General features: G+C 40.5%; 1 protein-coding gene across 1 annotated transcript in view; it reads right to left on the minus strand.

The window, feature by feature from the left end:
* Positions 1-22,709, minus strand: part of LOC139923298 (venom factor-like) — a 47,119-nt gene that overhangs the window by 13,424 nt on the left and 10,986 nt on the right. The window contains 20 exon segments of the mRNA XM_078282557.1: positions 1,977-2,133; positions 2,976-3,086; positions 3,525-3,684; positions 5,003-5,078; positions 5,420-5,623; positions 5,862-5,945; positions 7,545-7,605; positions 8,002-8,211; positions 8,497-8,636; positions 9,271-9,356; positions 11,738-11,930; positions 13,530-13,871; positions 14,854-14,922; positions 16,372-16,501; positions 16,991-17,146; positions 18,679-18,879; positions 19,618-19,833; positions 20,593-20,736; positions 20,875-20,990; positions 22,120-22,234. Coding sequence (XP_078138683.1) covers positions 1,977-2,133; positions 2,976-3,086; positions 3,525-3,684; positions 5,003-5,078; positions 5,420-5,623; positions 5,862-5,945; positions 7,545-7,605; positions 8,002-8,211; positions 8,497-8,636; positions 9,271-9,356; positions 11,738-11,930; positions 13,530-13,871; positions 14,854-14,922; positions 16,372-16,501; positions 16,991-17,146; positions 18,679-18,879; positions 19,618-19,833; positions 20,593-20,736; positions 20,875-20,990; positions 22,120-22,234 — 2,971 coding nt within the window.

Here is a 22,709-nt window from a genome sequence, read left to right on the forward strand (position 1 = left end):
CTCTCAATATCTTCGTACAGAACCTTAATCTTGGCAATAAGTCCAGGGCTGAGGCCAAACCTTTCTAACACTTTCCAAAGGTATTGGTGCTCAACCCGGTCAAATGCCTTTTCCTGGTCCAAAGAAACCAGACCAGCATCAAAGCCCAATGAACCAGAGACTTCCAAAACATCCCGAATTAGTGACACATTGTCAACAATGGACCTGCCGGGCACACAGTAGGTTTGGGTCCGGTGGATGACCTGATCCATCACCTTCTTCAGTCTGTTGGACAGGACTCTGGAGAGCAGCTTGTAATCCGCACACAGCAGAGAGACCGGACGCCAGTTCTTTATATCTTGTAGGTTGCCTTTTTTCGGCAACAACATCAGAACTGCTCTCCTGCAGCTCTGGGGCAAAGACGAGTCATTAAGACATTCAGTGAAGACTTCAGTGACGTCATCACACAGTTCGGTCCATAAAGCCTTGTAGAACTCCGGCGGGACCCCCCAACTCCTTGTTGGTCTCCTCTGAGACTCTGGGCAGCCCACTGCAGAAAGAATCAAACGCCCCTTCATCCTCATTGTACTCACTGCTGTACAGAAGAGAGTAAAAGTCCACAGCTCTCTGCCGGATCTCACTGGCTTCAGTCAGCAGCTGTCCTGTAGTCGATCTCAGAGCATGGATGAACCTGTTCTGCTCGTTCTTCTTTTCCAGGCTGAAGAAAAACTTTGAGGGTGAGTCCATCAGAGCAGCGCTCTGAAAGCAAGACCAGACCAACGCCCCCTGTGCTTTAGCGCCCAGCAGATCAGCCAGCAAGGCTTTTTTGGATTTGAGGTCTTCAAAGCAGCCTCGATTTCCTGTGGACTCTGCAGAACTCTAAAGCTCCACTATTTCAATCTCTAGATCCCTCTAGATTTGGTGATGTCACGAGAGACATTGAAAGTGTACTGTTGACAAAGCTGCTTAATCTGTACCTTCCCACAATCCCACCACTGTTTCAATGATGTAAACTCACTTTTCCTAGTTTTAAAAATTTTCCAAAAAAATATAAAAGTTTCTTTAAAATGTGCATCTAATAACAGAGCAGTGTTAAAATGCCAGTAAGCAGACTTTTGTTTGACTTTTGCAATAAAAACATTGCATGTTACCATGGAGTGATCTGAGAAGCCTACAGGCATAATCCTGCATTCTTTAAAAATGATACTTAAAAGAATAAAAACGATCTAATCGTGCCATAGTAAAAGAGTTTTCTCTATGAACCCACGTGTACTGTCTATCTTCCTTATGCATCTCTCTCCATACATCAACTAAACTATGAGATTCTGTCAGCTGCTTGATTGCACGTCTGGAGGCAGCATGGGGTTCAATATGATTCCTGTTTACATTATCATTTCCTGCGCAGTTAAAATCCCCTCCCAGAAATAAAACCTCTTCAGGCCCATTTAATACCACACTGAGGTCAGTTAAAAACTGAACTCTGTCAGGCCCTACATTTGGAGCATATACGTTTACAAAAACCAAAGTAAAAGACTCATATTTGGCTCTAACTACCATCAATCTACCTTTGAAGACAGAGAGAGAGAGAGAGAGAGAGAGAGAGAGAGATCCTGTGCAACTTAAAGGGATGTTGAACTTTGAACAACTGAAATTCTTCAGTCCGGATTTCGGTGTTCCACTTGTTCGAACTGAAAGGTTGAATAAACATAAAGACGGCGATACACAAGTGAGTGACAGTACTAGTTTTTCATGTATTGTCAGAATCTGCTTTGTTTGCATTTGTTTATGTGCTAAAAGTGGATAAAAGTGTAAAATGCAATTCTCCAATCTCCTCTACCAGAGCAACAGATAACAGAGAATTGCCTTTTTTTTTTACCACAGGTTATGGTAGCTTTTAAAGGACAGTAGGTACCTTAAGTCCTTGATTGACAAAATACATCTTTACAGGTCGTATCCTCTTCATTTCCCAAGTGAAAAGATGCAGAGTAAACAGATACCTGGAGATGCAGCTCTGAGTAAGGCAGGTATCGGGTCGAAGTGTGGATCGTTCCCCAGCAGAGCCAGAGCGTAGGAGGAGATGGCCACAGTGTACGGCCTCCTCAGCGGCCTCGACAGCGCCGCCTGCAGGTAGCTGGCGGCCTTACGGGTGGCATCCTGCAGAAAACACATGGTATACTTACTACTACTAGTGTTACTACTGCGTCAGTTACTGTTACTACTGTTAGTACTGCTACTATTATTACTACTATTACGACTATCTTTTTTTAAAAATTTTTTATTATTATTTGGTTTGCCCAGATTGCATTTACTTTTTACTGCAACCCATGAGCACTTGTTGATTTTCTTTTTTCCATACTTTCTTTATCTAACTGTATTTTATTTAATTGTGGTACGTTTACATCACTGTTTTTTTGTGTTTTATTGTATGTAAAGCACTTTGTAAACATTGTTTTTAGAAAAGTGCTATACAAATACAGTTATTATTAAAAAAAAGTTATTATTGCTACTACAATCCCTACTACTTTTTTAAAAATCTTTTATATCTTTATCTTTTTTATCTTTTATCTCGTCTTTTTAAATGTGATTTTAATGCACTTTCACTTTTTTTTTTACCTATGTCTTTATTTTTCTTTTATTTATGCAAAGCACTTTGAATTGCCGACGTGTATAAAATGTGCTATATAAATAAACATCCCTTGCCTTACTGCTACTACTACCCCTACTACTACTGTTGATAATAATATAATAATGATTGATTATGATTGTGAACTTTTCAAAACAAGGTTACAAAGTGCTTTACAAACAATAAAACAATAGTCAATAAAAGCCAATAAGATAAGTAATAAAACTACTAGACATGAACTTAAGTTAACAGGGTTCAAGAATGACTGGGGCAGCTGTTCAAAACTATCAAAAGTGTTTAACTCGACTTGATTAACTTGATTTTTACACTCTCAGAGTTAAACTAACACTGGTGATTTTTCTGTGTGTGTTACCTCCACATCAGTGTCTCCAGTACAGAGGATCCCTGCCTCTTTGGCCTCAGCCAGCGCTATGACGACGAAGGCTGTCAGAGTTGTCTCAGGCTCGTCGCCACGGAGACCGCCCTGGAGACACACACAGAAAGAGAGGCTTTCACTAAAATCAGTTAAAAAAAAAGCATTAATTTTGAAAAATCCACTCTTCAATACTGTTTTTTGTTGAGCTAATTTCCCCCAACCTGCCTCATCTAAATCTGCTTAAATTAAAGATTTCCTACGTTTCCCAGAATGCCTTTTGACAACTCCCCAGAGAACGGGCATGAACTTGTTGTATTCAGCTATGGGTTTCACATATAGGTGGAGAGAGTGATAGCAATATCTGAGCATGTCGAGAAAAAGTGAGAGTCCCATACTCAAAACACAAAACACTTGTTGCTGCATTGCATTCTGGTCTATTGAGATTACTGTGGGTGGAGCTGCCTCTTCTATGATGGATTTCTCCCTGAGTGTACCCGTATGCACTATGTGTGTGTGTGTGTGTGTCTGTGTGTTTGTGTGTCTCACAATCATGGTCGTGCTGTAGACCGGGTTGTCCTCTCTGAAGTTCCCAGAATGCTTCTGTTTGTTCTTCAGCAGGTAGAGCAGAGCGTCGCACACTTGCTGCTCGTCGACACCCACAATAGAATGAGCCATGGAGAAAACCTTCACCACATAGGCCGTGATCCTGAGATTTCATTTCAATTTGATTAGCCTATATTTATTCACCTTTAAAACACATTATGTGATTTTAAAAACACATTGTTTGACTTTAAAAACACATATTTTCATGTTTACATGGTTAGGTAGCAACAAAATGCTTATATCAGAGTTACATATTGAATAAAATGTAACTATTCTGTTAGGTTACATAAAAGAATAATGTATTCTGATTACTTCCCTTTAAATAGTGTTCTACATCTTTCTAAAATGTGGCACATAAGAAAATGAGTTGAAAATTGAGTGTTTTGCAAACCTGAAATACATTTCCTGACCAATGTAATTTTTCACTTTTTCTTATCTGTACCTTTATACCTCAATTATGACAAAGTGATTTAAAAGTAACTGAAAGTACTCAGAATACGTTACTGAGTTTAGGTAATTGAGTAATTAATTACAATTTTGATTAATTAACTAGTAACTGCAATGTAATCCATTTTTTAACATTACCTACCTAACTTCATAGTATATGTGTAGATAAAAACTATTAGTTGCTTGCATGTTGGCGATCTAGGAAATGTAATGTAATGTAAACATAAACATTGGTAAATACATAAATAAATCATCAAGGATATCATGATATAGTCAGATATTTCCATTGTGCTTCTCAAGTTGTAAAGATGACTAGTCATGTTTAGCATATTATAATCAAAATTGGCTAAAATGTGTAAAATTACATTAAATATGAGTGTGGGGAAAGCAAGAAAGACGGAAGACAAGGAACAGAGAAAGAATTGACCTAGAAGACAATATGGAGAGCAAATCTCCACCAGTGCTATTCTCCAACTTGCTGTTGCACCACAGACATCACTCCTATCACTTACATTTTAAGGTAAATAGATTTTTTGACCCTGCAAACATCCCCTTAGGATTTGGAATGATGATTCGAGATGATTCAACCTATATAGAGGTGATGAAAGCTTTTCTATTGTCTGTTCTAAACACTTGGTGTCTGGTAGCTCTTTCCTGGGAAAAATCCTCTGCCGCACAGGAAGTGATGCGTTTTACATTTCCGGTTTGTTTGGAATAAACAGAAGAAGAAGAACTGGGTAGTTGGCGTGAGACAGACAAAGAAAAGAGCGCCACCTACAGAAATTCAAACTTCAAGGAAAGTCCAATGAAAGAGATCTCACAGTCCCGCCCAGACTGTTTGATTGACAAGTGATCAATGAAGATCAATTACAGCTTAGCGCCAAAGATCTTGCCAAAAACCCAAATGAGGAACTTGAGTATTACCACTTTATGAGCGTCCGTCAAACACCTAAAATGTAATGTAATGACTGTACCATGTACTAGTGCCTTGGTTGCTGTAGGGGGGGTAGGAGCCGTCACTCTTACGGTACGCCAGCTGGTTTTCATAACCTGGAAATACACAGCAACATGGAACAATGTCAAGACGGGATGTGAAGAGTTAGACTTCCACACTTAGATTATGTTTTATGGCTTCTGTATGTTTTCTTTTGTCTCTGTCTGCCGGTCTAAAACAAGCTCATTCCAGACTCTACTGCCATTACAATCATCCATCCACCATACATCCATCCTTCCATCAATCCATCCATTCATATACTACATATATCACCCAATCCATCCATCTATACGTCCATCAATCCATCATTCTCTTTTATTCATTCATTCTCTTTTATCCACCCATCCACCCATCCATCCATCCACCCACCCATCCGTTCCCTCCTCCTCCCCCTCACCTCTCCTGATGTATCGGAGGGCCTCTGCCTTGCGCTGCACCCCTACACTCTGCCAGTCGTTGGCTCGGTCCAGGTAGAGCGTGGCGATGAGCGGCAGCGTGATGCTGGCCAGGTTCTGCTCCACACAGCCGCCGGGCATCTGGATCAGAGAGGCCAGAGAGTCCTCACTGATGGAGTTCTCTATACTGTCTGCCAACACGTTGCCTGGGGGGAGAGAAAAGGAGAGGAGAGGAGAAGAGAAGAGAAGAGAGGAGAGGAGAGGAGAGGAGAGGAGAAGAGAGGAGGAAAAAAACTGAATCATCTATTGACGAAACAAAAATAGGATAGGATACAACTGGAAAGAATAAAAGAGGAGAGAAGAGAGGAAATTTCACCCCCAGTCTCCTCCTCTGTCCATTTCTAATCCGTGGCTGAACCTTCCCACTGTTCTGCAGTGACTGACCTCTGATATTGATGACCGTCACTGGCTGGGAGTTCGGCACAACTGATTCCAGCTCCACCTTGGGATGACGAACCGTCTGCATCCCTGCAGCAGGTGGAAACACAGACAGGGTGGAGCTTTTAACAGGCATTTTTAAAGCTGAACTGGGCAACATCGCAGATTGGCAGCTCCAAATGGCAACGAGAGGCAACTGATAGAAAACTTTGAACTGCAAAACCCAGAAATCCTGTAAGGTGAGACCAGCAAACTGTTTACCAACCAGCCGGTCTGTGATGCTTTATACTAAAGGAACCAAAGAGACGAGAGAGGAAAAGATCGAACCTTGGTGAGTCCAGCTTTCTCTGGACGGAGTGCTGCTCACTGCTGTTTAGGAGGCCATCTGCTAATAGCTGATCTTTGGTGCCACCTTCTATAGAGTACAACATGCGGTGATACCTCTTGGCACCAAAGATCATCCAATATGGCCATTTCAGTAGCATGCATTTTACCATTAGATGTCAGGCTTTATACAGATTTACTCTTTAAATCGTCACTTCCTGCGTTCTTACCCAACACCAGAATTTGATTTTGACAAATAGGCCAAATCTCCTGGGTCTCAATTAGAGGGGATGGGATGCTCTTCTCTGTTGCAGCTTCATTTTGTGGCTTAGGCTGCTATCGTTGTATTTTTTTACATAAAATCTTGCCTGCTGCAGCTATCACATCCCTATTACTGTCACACATGACCATAGGGACACAGGACTATCTAATACACCGGCAAGCAGGTACGCTCAATTACCTGATGCTTTCCCCACCCACTATGTAATCATATATAGAGGAGGGGTAATCAGGCAGAGATCAGGCCAGCTATTGTGGTTTGGGTCTTCCGACTGCACTTCCAAGTTGCACACCTAACAAACGAAAGGGTGAGAGAAACTGTGTAACTTGTATTAAGAGTTGGTGAATTGCCCACATGTAGGACGACACAGAGTGCAGACGTGGTTTCCCCTAGCCTTCCTCCGTCGATGAGCGCTGACGGCAGGACGGGATATAGACGCGGCGTGGCAGAGTTCCACCGAACAACTACTGTTGGTGAGACCGATAAATAGTTTCTGTTAACTAATATTGTTTTTATCTTTTTTTAGGTAATCTCAGAAAGTAATGCAGCTTTGTCTCCTTGCAGAGAGCCCTTTTGCACAATGCTACTTTGCACAAGTTGTTCAGCCGTTGTTTTTTCAGTTGTTTTTTTTATGTTCTTTTTATCCCATTTTTTTCTTGGTAAAGTGATTGTAAACCAGAGCTAAAGCAAAGTGCATACCAGGTAGTTTAGGTTAGTTGTGGCCGTCTTTTAATCTGCATGTTTATCTATTATAAGGAGTGTGTTGCAGTGGTTTTATTTGTTTTACTCTTTGTTCTTGTTTGGTTTTATTGAATTTAATGTTCAGTTGGTTTTTAGTGTGGTTTATGCCTTTCTTTAAGAACTTACCCCTGGTATGTGACTATGCTGTGAAATAAGGAAATTGTATTTAAAGAACACAATGGCTCTCCAACCTTCTCAGTGTTAAGGTGGTTTTGTTAAACCTTTACTGTGTTTCCCTCTGTGTTCAACTAGTGTTACTCAAGGTAATCAAGGGCGGTGGCATAGTTGAGGCAACAGTGTGGGTTACTACAATTGGAAATCATGCATCAGTACAATCTCCGTACCGCCTTCTGCAGACGGGTTCAACACCAAACTCCAAACTTCAGTCTTCTGCACTCCTTCCATCTGTTTAGGTTCAGAAAATAGGTTCACTTAGGGAAAAGCAAACTACTAAAGAGCTATGATAAATCACTTCTTAACACATCTTTATCTTTAGCCCTGTTTAACTTCCAATTTATGTGTGACGTTTTTAATCGTTTTTCTATGTGATCTCTAATTAATTGTTCTTTTCTTGTCTGTAAAGCAAAGTTTCTTTGATAAATACCATACAAATAAAGTTTAATATTGTTACATTCAAGGAAGCCAACAAACCTTTTGTCTGCACTTCACCATGGCTAGTAAATTCAAAAGTACACTAGTCAGCTTCACTATTTTACCAGCTGACTAGTGTTTTAGAACAATATAGGAACACCAAATGATGGCTGGTATATTAACGTTATATTCCCATTAAAAGTGACTCACCACAACCCGCAGCAGCTTCTGGATGCGGTCTCCTCCCATCATGTCCCTGCCTACCACCATCACCTCCACAGGAAGTTTCCCCACCACCAGCGGTACAATAGTGTAAGGCACCACCAAAGAAGAGCCAGCCGGCAGCGTCACTTCCTGCGTGTGTTTCTCATTGAAGGCGACGCTGCACATGTCCTCTGTCTTCATCAGCACCACCCTCACCTGGGCAGAAAACAGCCACAAAACGGTCGACGATGACACAAATGTAAGCCCAGCAATGCTCATAATTTACTTCATGCATCTCATTTTATTGTATAACTTCTATGGAAAAAGATTAGTGCCAGCAGAGATTGTATTTGAACAGTATGAATTTGTCATGCTCATATTGGGCCATTGAATTAATTAAAAAAACAAAACAATTTTAAATAAATTAATTCAAAAATTTAATGTGTGAGGCACAATTTCAAATTGAATGCCAGGACAGCATTTTTGAGCTCGTCTTCTTACTTGCAGGTCGTCGTGGCCGTAGTTGTGCAGCACGGCTTTAATCTCCACCTGTTCGTTCCTCGCTACTGAATACGGCAGCTTCAGGTCCACAAAGAAATGCTTCCATGCTTTGACGTTGTAAGGCTCGGCAACGCAGAAACCTATGGGCATTTAGAAGCATATTAGTGGGGTTTGTGTGTGTATGTGCGTGTGTGTATGTATTTGTGTGTGTGTGTGTGTGTGTGTGTGTGTGTACTTATTTTGCTAACCTTGTGAGAACCAGGACCTCACAAGGAACCTCAGTTTTCGACATTCAGAAGGAGGACATTTTTGCAAAGTGAGGACATTTTGGCCAGTCCTTGCTTCTTCAAGGGGCTATTACAGGCTCAGGACTTTTTAGAACTTTTTTAGGGTTTTCTGTGCTTCCACACTGCAAGCAACACAATCAACAAATCACTGGAAGTCTGCTGATTTCCTACAGAGCTGAGCAACCAGGGAAACTCAGCCAATGTGTGGATGCTGAACAAGCTTAAAGTTAGAGTTAGGATTAGGTAAGGTTAAGGCTATGTGGTGGTGAGGGTTAATGTTAGGGAATACATATAACAATGGAAGATATAGTCATACGTGCATGTGTGTGTGTGTGTGTGTGTGTGTGTGTGTGTAGGGGTTAACATGCTCGGCAAATGGGAGACACTGACATTTTGAAAAATTGATGGTAGAGAGAGAATGAGAGAGAAAATGAGAGAATGAGAGAGGATACTCCCTATGAACTCCCACCCCTCCCCTCCTCCCTACCTGTCTCAGGTGATGCGCTGACGGCCATCACACCCCACTCTGTGATGCTGTCAGGTAAGATGGAGTCTACAGTCACAGACGATAACCTGGTGATCAGATTCATGTTAGCAATTAATCGCTTGAAAGGAGGTCAAAGGTCAGAGCCACAGCTCTGTGACAAGATGTAATGAATAATCCTGAAAACAAGATTGTTCATGTACTGTATAATACACAAGTGGTTGGTAAATAAAATAATTAAAGCAATATTCCATTTAGTTTTAACATGGGGGTTATTCAGTACTTGACCACCATGAAAACCAGGATATAAACTACTCACCAAGATTGGATGCAGCTGGACGAGTTTGTAGCGTTCAGATTTTTACTTCCCATTCATTTGAATGAGCCACGAAAATAGACTGAAAACTAACATTTAACACGTTGGAGAACAGATTCAACAACAGATTTTAAGACAATAAAGCAGTCTTGGGTCCTTCGTCATTTTGCATTTCTATCCTTGCTTTACACTAAAATTAGTATTTAAAAATAAAAGTAGATCCCATCTCCCAAACAGGAACTATCTCTCCTAAATGGTATCCCTCCGCTATGTTCTCGTCTGTCAATAAAAATGCTATTTGTTGAAATTATATTCTAAAAAGTAAGACCAAACATCTCGCAGTAGCGGTAGCTGTTGTTGAATCTGTTCACAAACGTGTTAAATCTAACTTTTTAGGCTATTTTCGTGGCTTTATTCAAATGAATGGGAAGTAAAAATCTGAACGCTCGTTCAGCTGCATCCGATCTTGGTAATTAGTTTATATTCTAGTTTTCATGGCAGTAAAGTGCTGAATAACCCCCATGTTAAAACTAGGTGGGATACTGCTTTAAGAGCTAAGGTAAAATGGTAACCCTAAACTTTCTTTTTTTGTTCATCAAACTATATTCTGGTATTCCAAAGTTTCTGCAGGAAACTTGTAAAATATTAGCTTGATGGTTAACAATGACAGCAGCTTTGGTGTTTGGCTTGACTGATGTTATTGCACAACGCAAACAGTGACATACACACACATACAGACACATACATACAGCATTCACAAACAAAGACATACATGGTAGAGTAACAGTAATCAGTGCTGTTTTTTGTTGAATTTGGGGAAACAGAGTGAGCATCATTGATTCTGACCTGTTTACCTAGCTGTTATCATTGGGCCAATACACTATGATGCAACCCAGGGAATTCACAGTGCTTCATGTTTTTTTCCCCCACAGTGAAATTGGGGACAGGACTATGGATTGTCCCCGGTCCGTTTGTCCGTCCATCCATTCACGCACAATACCTCGGATGCCACTGATTGGATTTTGACAAAACTTCGGGGAATGATGCGTGTCAATGCTCTGTTCTGGCGTTTTCAAAATGACACTAATTGGCCTAAGGATGGCACTAAATCATTACCTCCGCTGACGGATTTGCACAAAACTTGGTATGAAGGTTGGTTATGGGCCAAGGAAGAACTGATTAACTTTTCATGTCGATTGCAGGGTGTTGTTTGTTTAACTGTCTGTGCGTCATGCACAATACCTCAGATGCCGCTGATCAGATTTTCACAAAACTTAAGGAAATCATACGATAATCATGCACACGATGAGTGAATTGCTCCATTCTGGCATTTTTAAAATTGCACTGATTGGCTCAAGGGGGGCGCAAAAAATTATGTTTGTTTAATTGTCTGTGTCACCAACACTACATTGGATGTTACGGATTGGATTTTGGTGAAATTTAGGATAATAATACGTATCATTGCTCCATTCCAGCATTTTCAAAATTGCACTGATTGGCCTAAAGGGCCTAATTGTCTGTAATTCAATCCAAAAAAAAAAGAAAGTGTTTTTGAGTTTCATATTTTCAACTTATTGCACAACTACAACTGCATCATTCGTGGGGGACGACATGTTTACTTGTTACTGTAGTGATGAATCATGGCCACTGCAAAGAGCCGCAAATAAACCCAATCACACACTTCCACACTACGCAGACTGAAACAGACCTGCCGTTTCTCATTGTTACCCATTTATGTTTGAAATTATACAATGTTTTTTTTTAAACAGTGCCAAGGGGTCATAAAACTCACTCAACACATAAATGACCCTGTAAACTTTCAGTTCAAATAAGAAAAAGAAAAACACCAAAATTACATTTAAGTTTTTTCCATAACAGCAGCAATAATATATATATTTATAATATATATAATATATATTTTGTAGCTTCAATGTATGTGTACTAGAGCTCAAACATTTTAATGAATAGACAAATTAGTATGGCTAGATTTTTTCAGTTAGCAGCAGAGCGCTAGGTTTCATAATATTAGCTTCCTCCTCTCTTACCTCTTGTCTTTTTCTCTGGGCTTCAGTCTTTACTAACATTACAGAAAAGGTGTGGTTCTTTGGCTCCGCCCATTAGTTTGCATAATCAATACTCCAATCTACCACTCACCCGTCTCTGCTGTCGGCTGTGCTGGGCAGGCTCACATCCCTCCACAGCCAAGACTCATAGAACTTGGAGCGTAGATACACCTGAGTCTCATCCAGGTCCTCCCCCTCTTCCTCCCCCTCTTCCTCCTCCTCCTCCTCCTCCTGCGGTGGTGCCGTTGCACCTGGTCCAGGTAAGAAAGGTAGAGGTGGCACTTCTTTTATTTAAATAAAGCATGCTTTACTCAGGACTGTAGAAAACAGATTGTTCAAGCAACATTTTTATCAATTTTATATTATGGGGACGTCATTTCTATGCATTCTGCCACCTCTACACTAAAGCCTCTTGATGCGGTTTATCATTCTGTCCTTAGGTTTATAACTGGGGATGGATTAGCATGGATTAGCCTATGGGTAGGCAACATTAGCCTACCCATGATCCTCAGCGACCGTTACTATGAAAAAAAGATATAAAAGATATATCTACTGAATATATCAAATATCTAGTACAGCCGAACTAGTAATTACACTGCATCTTGATGATCTATGTTAAGAAAAAGTAAAGATGTTGGTTTATTTCAGATATTTTAGCCAAAACAGGAGTCGAATGTGCCAAGTCCGCCAAACAACAGCCCTTCTGTGAGCCACGTCATCCAACGTGTGTGTGTGTGTGTGTGTGTTCGACAACTGTTTTGGCTAAAATATCTGAAATAATTACTAATAATTACTTTTTCTTAACATAGATCATCTAGATGCAGTGTAATTACTAGTTCGGCTGTACTAGATATTTGATATATTCAGTAGTAGTACTAGTTCAATATTCAGTCCAAAACTGACAAAAAAACTTGATTTCTCAGATTCGAAGGTGAAATAATTAAAACGGATGGTCATAACGTTAACCTATCGTATTGTTGAGTTATCAAGAACACTTTTGTGTTTTTGTGTTGAGAAATGTTAAAGATATCATAGGTTATGTTACGGTTTTAGCTGGCGTCTTGCTTCACCATAGTAACAGTCGCTGAGGATCATGGGTAGGCTAATGTAGCCTTCCGCTATCGTCCAAAACGGACAAAAAAAAAACTTGATTTCTCAGAATTGAAGGTGAAATAATTAAAACGGATGGCCATAATATTAACCTATCATATTGTTGAGTTATCAAGGACACTTTCGTGTTTTTGTGTTGAGAAATGTTAAATATATCATTAAAATCGAAGGTTGTTACGGCTTCTGTGCTCCCGAGTCCCGACTGACAGAAAAAAAAATGCAGGCACGAAAGATGCTTCCAATTGAAATACATTAGTTTGAAAGTTGTGCTGAGTGTCACGAAAAAAATGGAAAAATCGTGTCCATGAACACGAATCGATAGTTTAAATTACGTGACTATTTCACGAACTGCCGTGAGACCGGGTTGTGCAATCTGAATCGCATGTCCTAAGAGCTGATGTCTGCCGTCTTATTTTCAATTTTAACTTGTGTCTTATGTCTGCATTAAGTTGTTTTAAATTGTGTGTAGGTGTATGTTATATGTTCTTGTAATCAGAGTAGGAAAGTTGGGAGTGCTACAGAGTAAGGGAGACACAAGAGTTAATATTTTGTTACCACAAAATACATTTTTCCCTACAGAATGGCCACTGGTGGGTCCATAACTTTTCTAGGATAAAGTTTAAAAAAACATTCAAAGGTAACTTAATTGACACAATGATAATATTTGCACAGACTGAATCCTCTGTATTTCAGAGATATTGAATGATGAACTTCTGGTTAATTATCTGCCTTCCAAAATGGATATAAGGATATATAACATTTTGGAAATTAACTCTTCCTATATTTACCGGAGCTACGGGGGGAGTGGAGTAGATCAAATGTAGAAAAATAATGCACTAAATCCATGTAGTCGGAGTTGTTCAATCCAGTCCAGGGTGGGGCGGTGGTGGCGGTGGTGGTGGGGGGAGGCGTGGTGGTGGGGGGAGGCGGGGTGGTGGGGCGCCTGGTGTCGAGCTCTTGGTCCCGGTAGTGGGCGCAGCAGTGGCGGAAAGCCTGGATGCACTCCCAGCCCTCGGTGATGTAGAGGGAGCGTCGGGTGCAGGAGTACGGCATGGGGATCTCCCTCAGGCCGTCCTTACAGCACCGACGCTGCAGCTTCTCCTTGTAGTGACTCTCTGGAGACGGGGGGGGGGGGTCAATTAAAAAACAGATAGGTGGATGATGGAGGGAGGAAGAGAGTTTTGGTGGGATAATGGATGCATGGAGAAAACCATGGCATGATGTAAAGTAAGCATTCTTCTTCCCTATCACTGCAACAACGCAGACACCAGGTTTGGGGTCAATTCATCAATGTACTCATCAATTCCAATTCAACTGAGGAAGGTTTTTGAAAAAACCCAGAGGAAACTGAATTCAAATTGAATTGGAATTTCAGGAAGTTTAATTTAATTCATTTTTTATCACATATCTGACATTTTAATGCAGTGTTATATATTATCAATACTGAATATCATAAAATGCTAATGGTCCCGTTAGGTTGGTATTTGATGTATGCAACTTTCAATTTATAATGTCATAACCCAGCTCGTAAGCCATGACAAGAAAGGGAGATGCACGGTTTTAACGAAGAAAGCAATCAAATTGACAACAAACCCATACTAAAAATCATGAGGTGTGTCCATCAGTACAATCAGTAGCGTCAGTGAGTGGGTGTGTGAGAGGTGTAGTGTGAAAAGGTGTTGAAAGGTGTAACCTAAAAGTTAACAAAACGACAGAGCCAACCCAAAACGAAACGTGCTGCATGGAGGAGAGAGCCTCCCTGGACTGAGGACAGGCTGCTCCTAAACACCCCTGGGAGACTGGCCAGGTGCTCCCAGTTGCACTAATAGTAACTCCGCCTACCAGGGACCTGAGGGGAGAGAGACACACACAGGCCCAATCCCAAACCAGCCCCTAACCCCTTGCCCTACCCACTTCATAGGGCGAGGGGTTCGTCACATTCCTGTTCAAACTCCAGGAATTTAATTGGAATTTACCATGCATTTTCAATTCAATTCGTGAGTTGCTACAACCCTGACTGACACGACACCTAGCTATCAACTAGCTAGACAGTAACGCTCCCACCTATTTTGAGCCGAGCAGTGAGAGGACACTCACCCAGCTGCTCTCGACGCTGTAACTGCTCAGCAGAGCGCCTCCTTCTGGCACTGCCTGGACACTGCAGAGCTGAGGAGAGGAGAGGAGAGGAGAGGAGAGGAGAAAAACATTGGTAACCATGATGAACAATCAGTGATCGCCATCTCTCCATCATACATGATCATTCTAGAGACTAGGGTGAGACTGATTGTTGATCAGTTAGATCTAGTTAGGCTCATAAATAAACAAACTTGAACTTTAGATCAATATATTGTTGTTCCAATGCATAAGGCCGATATTGACCTTTCAGTGTCATCCACGTCCAATATGATGGACATAATGGATCTAATAGATATGATGCGGTTTGTTTGATTACATATTTATTGTATAATCAATATTACAATGGTTGTGAATGGGAAGCCCTTAACATGAACTCATTCTTATGCAACATTTTGAACTGATTAATTCTGATGTCACCTGGCACCAAAGATCAGCCAATAGCAGATGTCAATTTCAGCAGCATGCTGTTCACCCTTAAATGTCAGGCTTTACCCAGATTTGGGTTTGGTGTTAAGTTACTCTTTAAAAACACAACACAAATATTAAACACACAACAGCATGACAGTGTCAGACACAAACTGACTCAATCAGAAATCAATCAAACTGTTGCTTCACTTTCAGCAAATATAGCAGTGCAAACATGGCCTTCAGCAGCTAGCATGGGAGGAGGGACTCACAGAGGGCAGAGATGTGGACAGAAGCAGCCAGTGTGAAAGTCCTACGTTTCACTGCAGCTTTTATTAACTACTGCCGCACTTTGGCTCCATCCCCAAGAGGAATTTTATTGGAAGAATCAAGTTTTGATCTCAGCATTTATTATGACAAAAAGTAATGTTTCAGTCCAACACAAATCTTTTTCTGGCCCTGGTGAAAAGGCAATGAATATGTGAGGGTTCCACCTTTTTTTTTTTTTCCCCATTTTTTCCTGTCTCTCACCTATCCAATGAAGCCAAAATTTAGAAAATTTGAGAGAGAGAGAGCAAGAGAGGGAGGATGACATGCGACAAAGGTCCCAGGCTCAATTTGAACGCCACCTTATCAATTTTGTAAGCGGATCTTGCACCCATCCTGTGTCTCCTCATCTAATGGGAAATTTGGTTTGCAGCAAGGAATAAAATACAATAAATTGTCACAATTAACCAAATAAGGGATAGAGAGTGAATCTGTTAGTTTCTTTTAAATCACTTTTAAAAACTCACTTGTTCAGGATTGTTTTTAATGTACTTATGATGACTGTCTTATGCTTCTGTTGTGTTGATTTTTTATTCTTAGCTGCACAGATTTTATCTTTTCTTGTAAAGCACTTTGCAACCTTGTTTTGAAAACTGCTCTATAAATAAAGTTATTATTATTATTACTAAATTCACAGCATGTGGGATGAATCTGTTTTAGTCTGTAGTAGCTGGAACCCAGTGGAAGGGAGTGGCTCGGATCCTCCGGACACGAGGCTGAGCAGCGGTCGCTCCCTGCTGTCAGTACCTTGTCTGGTTTGGGTCTTGACCCCAGAGTTGGAGGTGAAGAGCAGTCCTGCGTCTGTGAACACCCTCATGCTGTCTCGGCCCCCCCCTCGGGTGCAGCCGATGTCTCCCTTCTCCACCACGTCCCAGATCTGAGCACAAAGTCCAGTTGAGGTCAAAATTGGAGAGGTTTGTGCTATTAGGCATGACTTTCGGTGCAGACTAGTACACTAATGGTACTAACAATGGTTATTCGTACAGCACAAATTCTGTAGTATTTATGACTGTGAGATAAAGTAGTGGGTTGGGTGACTTGCAAAAAAAATGTAAAAAAAAATAAAAAATTGAAGGATTACTGAAGGTAGAAACTTATAAAGCCATTTAAATAGTGGCACCTGTTCTGTCTTTATAAAATGTGGCACAGCAGAACATTTGTGTTTGTATGCAAACATGAAATAAATTTCCTTAATTTTGTAATTTTTCACATTTTCTTATCTGTACCTTTATATCTCAAATATGGTAAAGTAATCTGAAAGTAATTGAAAGTAATCAGATTGTATTCCTGACTATGGGTAATCCCTTGGATTACATTAGTGATTACAGTTTTGATAACACACTCCCACACACACACACACACACACCTTGCTCTGTGTGAGTCTCTGTTTGCTAAGCAGATACACAGCGTTGTCCACAGCCACCAGGTTGACCTTTGCCCCCGGATCACCTCTGACCTTAAAAGTGATGTTCTTTCCAGGCCTGTAGTCTCGATGCCTGCCGTCCGCCGGACCGACACTCAGCTAGGGAGGCAGAGGGAGGAAGATAATTAATAAAAATGTAGTGAAACAATAATAAAACACAAGAATGAAGTTATGAAACGAGAAGAGACAAAATACTAATTTGTGCAGGTGAGATAAAAAAAAAAAAATACCTAAAGGGCTTTTAAAAACATCTAACACAAAAAAAACATCAAGATGACAAGCAGACAGCTGACTATATATAATATATATACATATATATATATATATATATATATATATATATAATAACTAAGAATGTACTGAAACAATGATAAAACAAGAATGAAGTGATAAAACACAATGATAAAACGTAGAGATAAGATAAAAAATATTAATTTGTGCAGGTGAGATTAAATAAAAAATACCTATAAGTTAATGACATGACAGTATGACTGGGCTAATTTCTCACTAGAACAAGCACAGATCCTGTACAGACCCTTGTGATGCCCTCAGCTGTCCCGTGGGAAAAACAGTGCAAAATTTTTAAGACTTCTAAAACTGAATTGAAGACTTACAAGCTGTATTTAACAGTATTCAGGGACTTTTGACAATGTGGAGAGTTGTCTTGGAGAGAACGAACTTCTAAAGAATGTACGCACAGAGAAGCATCGTCAGTGTGAAATGTGCTACAGCATGTGCTTGATGCAAAGCCATTGATTAAGACACGTGTTTATTTTCCAGCTGATTCAATCGTCTATGTACTATAGGCTATTAGCACTGTAAACTTATGGGATATTTATCCATTCTCCCTCCTGATGTCGTACTTCAGCCATAAGATATTATATCAACGCATCATGAAGGGGAATCGTAGTATTGGGAATCGATGGAGTCGATACCAAGAGTCAATTCCAGATAAACATTTTCTTGATTCTCGATTCCAAACACAAAAACATAGGGGATGCAAGCAGATCTTGTGCAATAGATCTGCAGTGCAATATTAATTGGCGACATTGTTTTGTTGTAAGCCAGTCTTTTGACGCAAATTTGACCTTTTACTTTGTTTTCATCTTTCTAAACTAAAATAAACTAAAATACCGCCACACTACCGATGTGTGTGGTGCAGAATTAGGCATTTTCTTGACAGTCAGCAGCAGTGTCTAATACCTGGTCTAATCTCTCCCTCTCCTGCTCTCTCTCACTCTGTTGCCAGGCAAATTTGAGCCACTTGTACACTGAATTTGGCTCTCATTCACTCGAACATGCACATTTTCTGTGCTGTGTGGAATCGACTTCACAGCTTTGGAATCTAAGAATCAATTCTTTTTGGAATCGACTCCCAACCCTACAACCCCAGTCTTTTTCTGCATGCCGACCTCTGACCCCAGAAAACCAGAAGCCAGATTTACATTTCAGACATTTCAGTTCTGGGGTCAGTGTCTTGCTCAAGGACACTTCAACAGGACACATGACTGTTGATAAACACACCATGGGTTGTTGCGGTGATATCTGTGACTTTTCGGCTATGGGACGGTCTCTCTAACCACTAAGCCGCCCCGCTGCTGGTGATTCCTCATGATGAGCTGTGGACTCACCCCTCCTAGACAGGAATCTGCCACATCCACCCAGAGGGAGTCGGCCACCACCTCCGCCCGCCTTGCCCAGGGAACGGTGTAGAACGCCACGAAACGGAACGACGGCATCATCTCCATGGTAACCGTCAACCCAACGCTGGTGATCGCCTGACCGGTCACATCCAGTCGCTTAGCAACAATGACTTTGCCTTTGTTGAGCACCTGAGAAAGTTGATGTTTTGGGGAGGAAGTCAAGAAGAATATATTGTCTCTGAATTTTCACATTTTGATATTTTCAGTTTGGATTCAAGCAAACAAGCAGTCATGGTGTGAGATTTGGTTGTGGAAAGGCTTGTTAAAAAAATGGACAAAATTCAAGATTCAATTAAGTTACATAATGTTTAAACAGTGATAACTACTAGAGGTTATACAGTTAATTTAGTTAAATTAATAATTGTCAGTATTGGCTAATGCTGTACCGTCCAAAATTCATGAAATTTATGTATATCCTGTTAGCCTTTTAATGCTGTTTAGCTTTATTCATGTACAATTGCTTGTATCTCTTTTCTCATCTGAAGTACACAAACCCAAAGGCAAAGACAATCTTCAATACCATTTTATTTTCACAATGAACTCCAAATGCAGCACCTTCTATCCTGATTCTCTTATGTCTACAATCATATTTTTCTGAAAGAAGCTGCCAGTGGCGTGAGATAATTCCACTTGTTTCCAATGTAAATTAACTTTTTTTAATTGAATGGCATTATGTTGATTCTATGGTGGAATGGTCCTTATTTTCAAGACACTGCCAGCTGTTTCAACAAGATTCTTTAAACAAACTGTATCGGAATCAAGTGAAATGATTACATCCCATTGGCAGATTTTTTCCCCTTGTTTTGGTAAAAATAGAGATTTTTGGACCAGACGCTACATTAAATGACTTGTGGGTGCTGGTCTCACCAGGTAGGTGAGGTCCGTGATGAATTCTCTGTGGGTCTGGTCTGCAGTGTTGATGGTCAGCTTCAGGGCCAGTGTGTCTCCAACAGACACCATGTTTGTCCCTGTGGAGATGTACAGGTAGTTTGGATGCCGTGCGTTGTGGGGGCTGTAGGGATACACAGAGGCCTGGTGTTTGGCCTGCTGCTCTGGCTTCAGGTCCGCCTGTGTGGTCTCAGCCTAGGACACAATAGAAAAAAGGCTTGAGATAAGTTCATCTTCATAATCCCAAAGAGGGTTATCCTGCTGTCCAGCATCCACATGCGGAAAAAATGAAGACGTTAAAAACTTGAAGGCAACAGTACAAAAGGGGCTTCAAAGGGGATTAGGGCTACGTGAAAAATGTATTTGAGTTCTGCGATTAATCTCAGAATTCTGACTTAATCACGGAACTCAAATTACAATCATAATTCTGAGTTTGAGTTCTGAGTTGGAATTTCAAGGATACAGCGAAGTACAATAGAATATAAATAAGTATTTAAAGCAATTGATGGTTGAAAGATAGCCTACTCAACTAACAATTTACACACTAGAACATAGGCTATTAAGTAGAAATGTATGGAATACAGATTCTGCACAGTCCCACAGTGTATTCAGGACAATGATGTACAATAGTTTCTGAATATGGGAAAAGGATTGAAGGAGTTGTGTGAAGATTCACCATTTAGCTGCGGAAGCTCATAGTTTAAGTTACATTTTCACAATAACAGAACTTTTACTTATTTTCATTAAATCCATACTGCTCAATAAAGAACAGACATGATCTGTAGAAAATGGTTTTCTCATATATCTGTGGGGCGATGATCAATACCAATCACTCAATGGTTTCTTCCAGTGTTGACTGCATGTATTGCCAAAGATGCACGGTGAGCAGCAGGTGGGAAACGTTCTGTGTAACTGAATGACAGAAGCAAGCAGCATGCCTGTAGTTGTACTAACAGAGATGGTTTGTGTGCGCAGATCCTTGGGCATGTTGACGGTGACTCTGGTGGAGCCGGAGGCGACGATCAGGGGCGTATCCAGCAGATTCAGCTTGACCACGACGTTACGGGCCGGGGAACCATCATGGTGGCTCACCTGGACCTGGAGAGGTTGGGGAGAACTTCTCCTGTCACTTTAATCACCTGATTTCATATTTTACAGTTTGGTCTTTACCTGACGCTCATGTCCAGAGCAACTGGTAATGAATGAGCAAATGAAGGGTCTTGTTCAATGCCTTACTGTGAGGTCAAAGGGCAGGCCTGGCTTGAAGTACTTTGGCATGTCTCTGAAGGATACGACATAATGAGACTCCACAATCTTAATGCCAGTCTTCTCTGCTTCAACCAGGTCACTGCCTACACAGGAGAAAAGAGAAGAAGAAGAGAATTTAGGATACGAATCACAGTGAGGTCAAATAGTAGTAAATAGTCCGTCCTGGTGGCTCAGTGGTTTAAGGTGCGTACCATGTAAACGCAACATTCTGGGTTTGAATCTTTGTCGCGTCATCCCCCTCTCTCTCCCAATTTTTCCTGTCTCTCTCTATTTGAACTATCATAAGGCGAAAATGCCAAAAATATAATCTTGCAAAAAACAAAAATAGTAAATTGTAAATAATTATTAATAACCACAATCCTGAATAATTTAACTGGGAATTACCTTCTTATATTTTGGCCAGAAATTATTTATTCATATAATATCGCTCTACAAACAGTTCCTCACATGTTACGGAAGATACATTATGGAAAATGTTTCAGTGGCTTAAGACTCCAAATATAAAATGTTATATTAGTTCTGTGCTATGAGACATGAAATTAAACAGTTAATATGTTAAAAGTTGGCTACCCATAATACAAATGGAACCATATACTGTAATTCCAAGATAACTATTTGTTTTAACTTGCTGTGGTAAAAGAAAACAACCCAAAAAAAAACAAACAAGACAAACTTATACTCTGTGACCTTTGTCAGTTGAGTCACACAGAAAAAGTAGTAGTAGGAGTATTCACTTATACAGCACATCTAAAAACAGAGTTCACAAAGTGCTTTACAGGAAGGCATAAAAACAAGAGGAATAAAATATATAATGAGAAAATAAAAATAAGGAGCAGATGCAAGAGAAACCATACGAAAATAATAAATAAATATCTAAAATTAAATCATCCAAAAGAAAACATAAGAAACATCACAAGATTAAAAGTGGGAAAGATCAGAAACAATAATCGCGTAGCCTGCTAGCTTAGTCCTTGCCATTTAATTTTTTTTATTTATAGTTAGCTCTGAAAAACTGTGGTTCTTTGGCTCCGCCCATTGAAGTTTAAATCAACCAATGAGATGTCTGTCTCCAGAGCTGCTCTTCCTCTGAGTTGTGTTTTCATAACTAAAACTCCAACCAAAGACTAACCTGATCATGGCTTTTGGTTGCACATACACTGCTGTGCTCCTGTGCATTACTACAGTACATGCAGGCCTACAGTAAGTGCTTACCTGACTTGGTGAGGACAGAGGCCTTGACGTACACAGAGCTTCCCACCACAGATCTGATGTTGGGGTAAGCAGTCCTGAGCTCCTCCATGCTCAGTCTGACGACTCCTCCATTCAACTGCAGGACACCAACAGGTGGAATGGCAGTCAGTACAGTGCATAATTTCATTACAGACTTTTTCATAGAAAATGTCCACGCCAATGGCCAAAAACAGAGCTAAACTCTAGTTTATGTAAATTGCGTACGTCTGAAGCAAATCACATTGAGTGGCAGCCTGTTCCTGAAACTTCCCTGTCCAAGTTCCACCTGTCCTACCTGAGAGAGCATTTCAGAAAAATAACTTGTATGTATTTATAAGCTAAGTAGCTTTCAATCGAGGATTTATTTCAGAATGGGCCTTATACCACTGAATTTGCCTACACCCATTTCCACACCCACAAAGCGTCCTATATTTCTCCATGGTAGCGTTGTAAAGCGGCAGAGGCGTTGTCAGTGAACACTCACTGTAACCAGTCATAAGTTGAACGTCCTTTTCTGTCCTAAATATCTAGTTTGCTGGTAAAGAGTGAGAGTAGCGGGTGAATTCTGGAAA

Source organism: Centroberyx gerrardi, chromosome 3 (genome assembly GCF_048128805.1).
Source record: "Centroberyx gerrardi isolate f3 chromosome 3, fCenGer3.hap1.cur.20231027, whole genome shotgun sequence".
In the NCBI taxonomy this organism is placed as follows: domain Eukaryota; kingdom Metazoa; phylum Chordata; class Actinopteri; order Beryciformes; family Berycidae; genus Centroberyx; species Centroberyx gerrardi.